Below are 12,277 nucleotides of genomic sequence, written 5' to 3'. Positions count from 1 at the left end.
CAGTAATTATTAGATTGATAGCATGTTTTATAAAATATCTCATTTGATGATCAGCTTAAGAATTTGACTTATTCTTAATGTGGTATTGGCAATTAGATTGTAAATTACTAAAATTATCCTTGATAATTAGAATTTAATTAGGATCACCAAAGTAATAACTAGTTAGTAAAGATATTACGTTACTTAGTTTTATCTTATACTAGTATAAAAACACATACAATGCACGAATTTATTATTATAAAATATATAAAAATATTACTTCATAAAATATGTAAGTATATATTAATATTATCGTGATTAAATTTATCGAATACATGATTTTTTTTAAGAAAAAATTAAATATTAAATTTATAAAATTATTTATCAAATATATCACTTTTTCATTCAATTATATGTCTATAAGTTTCGATCACCAAACACCAAGCTGTTTTTTTCATTTGTTGTATGTCAATTTTAGATATAGAATTCTAGATTGGTTAGTAATTGATGGTTAGAATTTGAAGTTTATATAAAAAAAAATGTTAAAAGAAATAAGAAAAAAAAACACAAATTTAGGAAATACACAAAAACGAGTATTCGGTTTTCGACAGATACCCGGTTTAAACCAGGTCGGAACCGAGTCATATTTTTAGGTACTCGAAAAAGGGGTATCCGGATTTCCGGATCCGGGTCGACCTGGTACCTGGTTTTGAACACCCTTAATACTATCTACGTTTTACAATACTTGCATCATTTTAGTTTGACTCAAGTATTAAGGAAATGATTGAATGATGGTAATATTTCATTATTATGATTATGGTTTTTCTAACCTATGTACAAGAGGCATTAGTTTAAACAATAAAATTGGTAATTGTTTTAAATTTAACAAAAGATATCTTCTAAAATAAGTAAATGTAATAATATTTTAGAGAATGTTTTAAAATTTCAAATAATTATCAATTTTATTTTCGGTGCATGTTAAAAAAACCGTTATCCTTAAATAATAACAAAATTGTATGACTTAGTGAAGTATTGAGTGAGAATAGAGCAGGCATTAATAGAACAATTTATAACTTATTTATGATATATATAAAAATATAGTATGTATTATGAAACAGATAGAAAAATAAAAGTGCGACAAATATTATAAAAAAGATAAAATATTTGAGATGTAGATTAATATTGTAAATATTAAAGTAAAATCCCATTCATCCATCCATCTATCTATCCATTGATGATGTTAGCACTAACTCCATGAGATGAGACCAAGAAAAAAGCAGAGGTTTATACACTACTCTTATCATGTTACAATAATCATGGATAATCATAATAACTCTACTTCTAGCCTTCATAGCTTATGAATTTGCTTTAGACTAAGCAGTTTTCCTATTCCTGTTGTGCTTTCGTTTAAGGGAACTGTTTTACCATGTTCCATCTACTCCTATCACACATCACTTGATATACATCATCAATTTTATTATACTTATGTTTTTTTTTTTTTTCATTTTTTTTTTTTTTAGTTTTTAAAGTAATTTTTGAGCTTTAATATCTTTAAATACATATTATAAATAATTTTAAATAATATATGATAAAAAATTATACATTAAAAAGAAACTAACGAGATCTCACATCGATATATTTTATCATCTATATATGTCGTAAAAGACTTGATCAAACTCTCCAAAGTAGAATATTCTAAACGAGAAGAAAATTAGGAAACGGAGGAAAGATTATATTTGATTTTTTTACGCAATACTCTCTCTTATTCAACCTATTATCTCATTTACTTTTTTCACATTTGCCAAAGCGACATTTTAATACTTAATATTTCTAATTATACTTAATTAAAAAATATAAAAATTTGATAATAATAATCCTTACTTTGAGATGAATCAAATAAGATCCCACTTGACTATGTTTTAACTTATAAATTGAGAATAAAATACTATTAAGAGTGATAAATGAATAATAACTCAAAAGTAAATGGGACTAATAGGAAGAATAGGAGGGAGTATTATACAATATGATATTTTGATCATTTATATATTTAATTATGCATAACTAAAATTTATAAAAAATAATACCATAAAAGTATGTAATAATACAATTTAAACAAGATCTCACTTGACTATGTTTTTACACATTAACCGCAATATCAAATATAAGCCTGAACGAATAATAGTATTAATAATCGTTATATAGCAACTAATAAGTAATTCAGAATGAATGAAGTATTCATCACATAGAATAAGATTCATTTTTTAGTCAGTCTTATTAAATTTAGTTTATTTTTATTTTTTGTTATTAACATTTCTTTTTAATTTTTATCCGCTCATATTACTTAAAATTTTATCTAATCTACACATTTATTTTGCCCTCCATAAATTCCAATTCATCCACATAAACAGTACTAATACTATCATTCTTTGTCATCGTTTTATTTTTTATACATGATATAAATTTTGCTTTACTTTTTTTTACCCAATCTTTAAAGTTCGCCACCCCTTTTTATTTTTTCGCCACCCCCTAAAATTACGTATTTGCCCCTGTAGTTTAAAAAATTACAAAAATGCCACTCCTTACAAATTTCTTATTTATAATAATAATAATAATAACAACAATAATAAAATTAAATAATAATAATAAATAAAATTAATAATAATAATAACAGTAGTAATAATAATAATAATAATAATAATAATAATAAAAACAACAATAATAAAATTAAATAATAATAATTATTATTCAAAAAAAAAAAAAAAAAAGTTGAGTCGCCCAAAATTAGGCGACTGAACCATGGTCGAGTCGCCCAAAATTGGGCGACTGAACCATGGTCGAGTCGCCCAAAATTGGGCTACTGAACCATGGTCCAGTCGCCCAATTTTGGGCGACTCAATTTTTTTTTTTTTTTCTTTTTGGATAATAATAATAATAATAATAATAATAATATTAATACTAATAATAATAATTTATAGATTAATGTGGTCTATTAGCTCAGTTGGTTAGAGCGTTGTACTAATAACGTGAAGGTCACAGGTTCAAGACCTGATCAAGCCATTAATAATTATTAATTTTATATTATAAATATGATAAAAAATTAATAATTATTAAATAATGGCTTGTGCAGGTCTCGAACATGTGACCTTCACGTTAATAGTACAATGCTCTAACCAACTGAGCTAATAGACCACATTAATTTATAAATTATTATTATTAGTATTAATATTATTATTATTATTATTTTTTTTTTTTAATAATAATTATTATTATTTAATTTTATTATTGTTGTTATTATTATTATTATTATTATTATTATTATAAATAAAAAATTTGAAATGAGTGGCAAAATTGTAATTTTTAAAAAATTAGGGGCAAATTCGTAATTTCATTTGGAGGGGGTGGCGAAAAAATAAAAAGGGTGGCGAAGTTTAGCAACACCCTTTTTTTAGTCATAATATAGAGTTTTTTATTTAATTCTTACTCATAAAATAAACTTCTCGTTTAATGTGACTCAAACATTTGACATTTCTCCTTTTTTTCTTATAAATATAACTTTTTTTTTTTATGGAATTGTATTTGGTGAGGCATGGGAAAAACGATTATTCATCGAGGTTGATAAGTCTCCTTACTATTTTCAAACACTTTTTCATCATGCCCTCTTTAACTTTGGCTGTTTCTGTTTTTTTTTCTTTTTTTTTTTTTAGTATTCTTGTAAATTCTATTTTTTTGGCCGAAATAGTTGAAATTTATCTGTCATTTTGTGACTTCAGATCCATGGATGAGCATTCACTATTTTGTGGAGTATTTTTTACTTCGAGCTTATTAGAATTATTTTACATGTGAACATCGCTAAAAAAGTAGTTATAGACCTGTATGTAGTATTTAATGCCTTGATCAGTAATCCTACTAATATTTTATGGTTTTGGAAAAGAGTGAAACTCATCGTGTGTTGTATGCAAATTAACATTTATGACCTGTGGGTTTGCGGGCCTGAACCCATGGGTGCCCCGTGGGTGTGTCCACACAAGTGGGCTCACAGGGTGATTATGTGACAAATTGTCACGGCCTATCAAAGCTATTTTAATTCGTTAAAGACTGTTTTTCGATGATATGACCTCAAATAAGAAGTCTATATTCTCATAATATATATGAGATGAAATTAGCGATTTATTCATGTATGAGGCGCATCTTTTCGGTGTGTTTCATACTATAATTTGTGTTTACCGTATACTACTTTCCTTTTTAAAGAAAATACTCCATAGTATAGTACTATTTTGAATCTAGACTATTTATTATATATATATATATATATATATATATATATATATATATATATATATATATATATATATATATATATATATATAAAAGTTTTATTCATAGTTTTTTAAAATTACTAAGAGTACTATTTAGAAAAAATTGATATTAATAATCTAATTTTTCATCTATTTATTGTGAATAATCTCATATTTAGATTATTTTTTAATAATCCAACATTTGCCATTAATTTGCTATCAGCCTATCAGCATAACCCTTTTATTTTATAATAATTCAACATTTGCCCTTAGTTTGATAGCAACATGCCCTATTAGTATACTGACAGCAAACTAAAAACAAATGTTAATTTCTTAAAAATAATCTAAAATTTGAATTATTCTTTGCAAATTATTGAAAGTATAGATTATTAATATCAATTTTTCCTATTATTTTTACTAAAATATAAACATAACTTTTACGAGTTCATGATATTTCAATTGTTTTTATATTATTTACTATTTTCAATTTTACGATAACATTTAAAATCTTTCAACATTAATATCATTGTTTATATTATACATGTAAATGACATTTGTTTTACAAAATTTATTTTAAACAAATATATTTTGCAATAAATTTATCAATACTGCTTTTGTCATAATCTGTAATACACTAAACTATTTGTAGGCAAAATTCACAAAATTTGACAATGCAAGATAACAAGCAAAGAAAAATAGAATATAAAACTTCATACTTGGATCATCCAACTCTAAAAGTCTCGTATTCAACTACTTTCTTCCTGTTTCTTTTTATTTTTTCTATTTACTTTTTTACAGTTTTCAATGCAAATTTTAAATCTTAATATATCTAAATACTTATAATAAAAAATTATAAAAAGTATATAATTAAAAGGTATACATTAAGACGAATCTAACAAGATTTCACATGGATATATTTTATCTTGTAAATATGTGTCAAAAACATTGATTAAATTTTTCTCTCCTTAAAATGAAATATTCCAAATAGAAAGAACATTTGAGAACTATTTTTTCTTTTAAAAAATCTAAAATAACGAATCTGAACTATGTACCCCATGGACCTAACCACTCGATAAATGGCAAATAGTATAAAAAATCGTATCCACTTCATATTCATAAAAATGCAAAGGAAAAAAAAACTAACTTCCTCATAATTGGTACAAAAAAATAAATAGATGATTTGTAAAATGGTTTGTTGGCTAAGTCATTAATACATCTTTTTGTGAGTAGACCTATCAAATGAGTCAGGTGTGAGAACTTGGACTTTATTGAGATGGCTTTGTTAAGAAAATTTGAAAAAAAAAATGACTTTTTTATTAAAAAATTCCAAAATAACCTTTGAGAAAGTTTAATTCTCAAATTATGTGTTTTTGTGTCTGAATCTAAAATCAATGCTTGATTGCTGTTGTAATAGCGAATAAAAGGAGAATATATTAAAAGTCAAAAGAAATTTACTGAGAATTTGTTTGTTGTAAAGAAATACATATCATAACATTAAAAAAGACAAAAAATAAATCACTTGTTGGTTCGTTGTTGATAACAACGAAAAAAAAACATTTGTTGTTTATTTTGTCCTTTCAAACGTTATGACATTGTCTTCCTTTTGTTCGTTATTGGTAACGTTGAACAAATTCATGGTTAATTTTTTTGGAGCTTTAACATGTTCTCCTCTTATTCGATGTTAGTAACAACGAACAAGCCTTAACCTATCAACAACTTAATACTGAAGCAGCGATTGTTTAGTCTCTGAATGCAGTCGAGTACACCCTTATGGGAACATCTAGAAAAACTCAACTCTATTATACTTAATTTGAGTAATTTAAATGTTAAAATTGATAATGAGGATGTTGCGTTGATATTACTTATGTCTCTATTGTCTAGCTTTGAGAATTTCGTGGAGTCTTTTGTTGTTGTTAAAGACTCACCGAAATTAGAAGAAGTGAAGGCAACACTTCATACTAGGAAACATCGTCAAAAAGATAGGTGGTAATGGCGATAACGGTAGGGGGTCAAGACTCACTGACCTTAGAGGAGTTGCCTTATATGTCTAGAGTTACTTGATGTAAGACGGTAAAATTATCTCATACAAGAATTTGTATTCAAACAGCCCTAAGTTATTTTGATATAACTTTTTTTAAAAAGCTCAATTTGTTATTTTACGCTTTGCTGAACGGTGTTTCTAGACAACAAGAGCATGGGCTTCATAGTGAGGATGGCCTTATGGGGGATCTGCTGCTGAATGGGCTCAACGGAGCGATTTTTAATGGAATGTTTGGGCTTTGTTTCTTTCTCATTTTTTTCAATTCTGGTCCGTTTTTCTAACAAGTTTTATATGAGACCGATATAATGAGACTTGCTCAGACACCGACACATACAAGCACCTCATTCATCAAAATAATCACTTTAAAATAAAATTGATCAAATTAAAGTTATAGGTGATCACTTTAAGACTATAAAAAGTTAGCACTTTAAAAATATAAGTGATTATTTTATTTAAGGTTAAAATTAGTCATATTAAAATTGTATATGATCATTTTAAGATTGAAAGTAATCACTTTAAAACTTTAATGGCCTGTTTGTTAGGTATTAATAAACGGTGGTAATGAGAATAAAAAACTAGTGTAATTTTAGTTGAAAAATCTCTTTGCTATCTTGATGGCCATGCTTGTTCAACTCTAATTATCTTATTTTCTTCATAAAATTCATTCCAATGCATTATCATTGGAAAATGTGTTATTAGGTGGTAATGGAAATTTGTAACTAAAAAATTATTTTCGTGATCAAAGTTTCATTACCATGGGAATGATATGGAATTTTTGATGAAATTTTACACTATAAATCATTTCCATTATCACCATTTAATACCACTAACCAAATGGGTCGTAAGTGATCATTTTAAGGATAAAATTAATCAATTTAAGATTCCGAGTAATCTTACTTTAAGACTATAAAAAAATAGAAAAGGAAAATGAGCAAACCTCCTCATACTTCATTCACAAATTATTAGTATATAGACTTCTTGTTTTGACGTCGTCTCATCAATAGACGATAAGAATAGCAGATTAATCAGCATTAGGACGTCATGTGCAAACCTAGCTCCAAGAATAATCGAAGATTAATCTTGAATCTAATCAAGATTCAAGCCCGTAATTTACAAAAAATTTTAAATAAAACACATATTTAATGTATTAAAGTGATTACTTACAATTTTATAAGTTATTATTTAGAAAAAAAGACTAATTATATAAACGTGTCATATAAAAATAACCTGCGTAATATATTAGATAGATAAATAAACAAGTGCTAGTTAAACTAGTATACTAGTTGAAATAGAAATAAAAATATTATAGAAGCATTGAAGCACTATGAAGGCATTACCTATACGCTAGCTATTCGACCTGTTTAATAATAATATGGATTATATTTAATTTATTTACATTATTTAAGTATAGTTCGAACAGTATATCTACAAATAAAATTTATAAAAATTTTATATAAATATATATCAAAATTTTTATAAGATGAATTAACAAGTTCACTTATAAAAATATTATAACTTCTTTTTATTCATAAAAAATCATATTTAAAATATTTCTCTACATTTATGAAATATTTCAAATATTACCAACAAACTAAAGCATACAATATATTTTGTACCAAAGTAGTAAACTACAAACACATATCTCCAAATTATATCACCAAAATGAATTCTGATATCTTAATAATTGGTAAAAGTCTAAGGAAAAATTGAGTAAATAATATAAATTTTTACTGATTTCCTTTTAATACTATAATTTTTGATATATTAACAATGAATAACACTAATTTAGGGCATGTTTTTAAGAATAATACCAACTTTTCTTTAAGCTAGACAAAAAAACATAAAATAATAATTTAATAAAAGTTGATATTATTCTAAGAAAACAACCCTAAGTTGGTATCATTAATGATTAATCGAAAATTAATATCAATTCATCTTGTATGAGACCGTCTTATGGTGAGACGACCTTAAAGCAAAAAACCCATAAGCTAAAAATTTTTATTGTTGAGCTGTTTAATCCAAGTATAAAATATATCTTACGATAAGGCTGTGTCATACAAAAACTAATCTAAAAAGTTAAGACTAAGCCGGGTAACATTTATAGATAGATGGGATATTGTGTTGGTAAGAACTGATAAGGAAAAGGATTATAATAATAAGGGATTTCAGGGTCCTTAGCCTTGGGCTTGGGCTTCTCCTCTTTTGCCGGTCCAACCGTAACTATAACTGCGTGAAACGTCTTCCTTAATTTTTTCACCACTTGCATTAAGTCCATCGTCCCTACTAGGGTTAATTTCTTCTCTTTCATGTCCAATGACATTGAATCAATCCCTACAACATTACATTCACAAATGATATTACTTGCTTTAAAAACTATTAATTAATATTTAATGTGTTAATGTAATATGTAAGTCAGAAATGATAGTGGAGTTGATATTGACAATTATTTTGAAATAAAAAATAAAATCTCAAATTTTCCCTTATATTTCTTCATCATGCAATTTCAACCACTAGAGTAATTAAGTTAGGGGTTAGACTCGTCGTTTCTTTTGAATAGAGAGGATCCTAACTCATATTATATCTAGTTGTAAGTAGACCTGTCCAATGAGATGGATAAGGATCAAATCATACTCAAATAAAGATAAAACGGGCTCATCTATCCCTTTGTAATTTTATTCTTCCAACTTTTCTTTGAAATAAGGCATAAACATGTTAGATTGAGTAAAATGCCTTATAACTTAATTCATTACTTACATTTGTCAATTATAATTAGACTATTAAGATTTATAAATCTATAGTAATTTATCATAATTCAAGAAAAAAATTAATTACAAAGCTTGTTTAAGGCCCGTATAAAATCATTTTTAGCCCAGTTTAATTTTGTAAATAAAAGGACTTGTTTAAAGCCGACTTGTTTAAAGCCTGCATATTAATTTAAAGGTTGGATCCGGACACCCAATTCCTTGCACAAATCTAGTTGCAAGTAATAGGCATTCTTTTTCTTAAAAAATAAGGTATAAGTAATTAAGATGAATTACCAGGAACAGAACTAGCTATCTTCAAGACCTTTTTCTTGCATTTATTATCGTCATGGAGATCCATTGCCAACACCATCTTCTGTAATTAAACACAAATTGGGAAATTTTTTTACCATATGAAGAATTTTTGTATGAAATAGTAAAAGTCCATATTAAGCATGCTATAGAAAATCTGATAAAGCGCCATGTATGAGGAGGGTCTGTGTCGCATCTATATTTCTAGCCCAAAGGGCTTTAGTGCGAGGGGTGTATTAGACTATATAATATATTATAGGTTCTCAACCATCAACTTAAGTTTTTAGTTTCTATAACATTTATAACGTAAGCAAATGTTTGTATGTATTATATAATAGAAGTACAATAAAATTAAGTGTATTGTAAATTTTGCATGTGCCTAAAATTTCTAGCTTGAAGTGAAAAGAGAAGAGAAATACCTGCATTTTAGGTGGTAGAATGGGGACGAAAAGAGTAGTATGTGGAAATTAGAAAAGATTGAGGATTATAGAGATGATTTATAAGCGAATAAACTTGGAACATGACTTTCGATTGACGACCACGTTGACTCAAGTCAACGAACCTCATCTTAAGTCATGACTCATGACCTTTTCCACCTCTATTTTCTTGACTATGTAAGAGCTAGGTAGGTAATTAGGTTTCCACTTTTATCATATTCACAAATCACACATTTATGGAATTGTATTAAAACCCAAAAAAAAAATTATTTTAAAAAATTCAATTTTTTGAGTTGTTGGGTAATATAGAAAATGAAAGAATTGGTAAAATTAGTACATGACTTTACATTAGGGCATATGCTATATATTGAGGAAAAAAATATTATGAATTATTTTATTGGCTTTGTTTAGCTGATTAAATAAAATTTCTGTATGATTTGATTGTTCAAAGCAAGATCTTATGATCGATTGAGTCCCGAAGAAGATGGTCAAAATTCAGTGCAATGTGATGATTGGAACTCTAATAATTAACTTAGACAATGCTATAAATTAAAAATATCATTGCTTATTTGCACACGATAATGATTAATGATGAAAAAAAATCAAATTATATTCACCTACTATAACATAATATACTTTTAGTGAGATATATTTAGTAACAATTGATTTAAATTTGATTAATTGTGAAACTTAAAATAAAAACCAATAATTATTACATTGTTATTCTAGTTCTTTTTCTAGTTCTAGACATAGTGTAGAAAATAAGTATATCAACAATCTAACACACTTATCTTCACAAGACAAAATGAGGTTGACTGAAAGTGAGATGTTAACCTTAAGTTAGGGGTATCAACATACTTATCCTCACTAGGTATATATAATTCCTCCTATTCTATCCAATGTCTTATTTTAATTTGCCCACTTACTAATGCATTATTTCAATTAAAACATTTTAAATTGTACTTGAATAAAAATTATAAAAAGTAGATATTAATTAAATTTGCATTAAGACGAATCAATCAATATTTCACTTGCCTATGTTTTAACATATAGATTGATATTAATCAAATTTGCATTAAGAATTTATATTCCTCATATATTAATTAAATAAAAAATTATGAATTTTCTGAACCGAATCTAAAATAGCCTTAAAGTTCGAAATTAGGGCTTCAATTAGGTTAAGTTAAAAGTCATATGAGCTTTCACTTAACTTGAAAGTCGAACTTTTGATTACCCTCAAAATTGAAAATTGGGCTAAAATAAGTTAAAAACTCATCTAAGATTTCACCTTGCTTAAAATTCGAACCCTCAAATAGCCACCAAATAAAATTGAAGCCGAGTTTTGTTTAAGTTGAAGTTTCGTCTAAGCTTTCATCTAGCTTGAAATTTAGACTCTTAATTAATCCCAAATTTAGAATTTGATCTTAAATTAGAGTAAGCTAAATTTCCTTTGAACTCTCTACAAGTTGAAAGTTAGACAATTGGGACTAAAAATTTTCCAAAGTCGTTATAGCTTTGTTTCACCAAGTTTGAAAGTATATACAACTAATATTCTTTGTGTACATCACTATCCATTAGCTAGGCAAGCCGTACATTAGAAAGGATAAAGCGGATTGTTGCCCATCACTCTAATTTTTTACGGCTAAAAAATATTTTTTAATATATAAGATTGATATCAATTTGAATTAAACTTAGGTATAATTTATAATTTTTGCTATGTGATATGAGTTATTATGGTTTTTTTTTATAAAATAGCTAAAATATCAACGATACAAAACAAAACGAATATTACATTATATATTACACCTTAATAAAATTGACATTAATAATTCAATCTAGTGTTCATCCGCTATTAACAATCTCACTTTTGGATTATTTTCTAATAATCTAACATTTAATCTTTTTTTCGTTATGAATAATTCAACCTTTTGTTTTAATTTGCTGACAGCATACCCTATTGTTACCTATTATTAGAATTATGGTATGTTGTAGGCAAATTTATTACAAAGGTTAAATTATTAGAAAATAATCCAAAAGTAAAATTATTCACAACAAATAAATCAAAAGTTGAATTATTAACGTCAATTTTCTAAATTTTTAGATGTCTTGGTGAGACCGTGGTATGCATTTTAAAGTGCATAAGCAAATGTTTGAAGAGTAGATAGATTTGAACGTTGGATAGAGGAGACTATTTGGTTAAAAACGTTACTTACAACATTATATATTGAGGTATAAATGTAGCATAATACCAATTTCATAATTTATACAAAATACAAATTATAAGTACAAAATCTAAGCTTCCAAGTTCAAGCATTTGAGTGAATCAAATCACTAACTCACAAATCAACGGTTTCATCATATGGAACCAAGAGGACCACCGGGCCTAAGCCCATGGGGACCTCCTATACCAGGACCTGGCCCGATTCCTTTGTTTGGTGGTCTTTGTAATCTATTGGCTTCTTGGTAAATACA

At 26.5% G+C, this 12,277-nt stretch overlaps 1 protein-coding gene across 1 annotated transcript; it reads right to left on the bottom strand.

Moving 5' to 3' along the window:
• Window positions 1-8,299: 8,299 nt before the first annotated feature.
• Window positions 8,300-9,872, bottom strand: LOC130797229 (heavy metal-associated isoprenylated plant protein 39-like). The gene is made up of 3 exons (XM_057659745.1): window positions 9,788-9,872; window positions 9,354-9,432; window positions 8,300-8,646 (listed from the first exon to the last, which is right to left on the bottom strand). Exons 1-3 carry the CDS (start codon window positions 9,791-9,793, stop codon window positions 8,414-8,416), a joined length of 318 nt encoding a protein of 105 aa, XP_057515728.1. The 5' UTR covers window positions 9,794-9,872; the 3' UTR covers window positions 8,300-8,413.
• Window positions 9,873-12,277: the final 2,405 nt, after the last annotated feature.

This window comes from Amaranthus tricolor, chromosome 12, assembly GCF_026212465.1.
Source record: "Amaranthus tricolor cultivar Red isolate AtriRed21 chromosome 12, ASM2621246v1, whole genome shotgun sequence".
Classification (NCBI taxonomy): Eukaryota; Viridiplantae; Streptophyta; class Magnoliopsida; order Caryophyllales; family Amaranthaceae; genus Amaranthus; species Amaranthus tricolor.
The sequence above is the reverse complement of the archived record's forward strand: the minus strand, read 5'-3'. Positions and strand labels throughout refer to the sequence as shown.

Bases quoted from the DNA above. Each gene is read 5' to 3' on its own strand.
- LOC130797229 (XM_057659745.1), bottom strand. The intron at 8,647-9,353 runs GTAATTCATCTT...GTAATGTTGTAG, and splicing joins GATAGCTAGTTCTGTTCCTG to GGATTGATTCAATGTCATTG.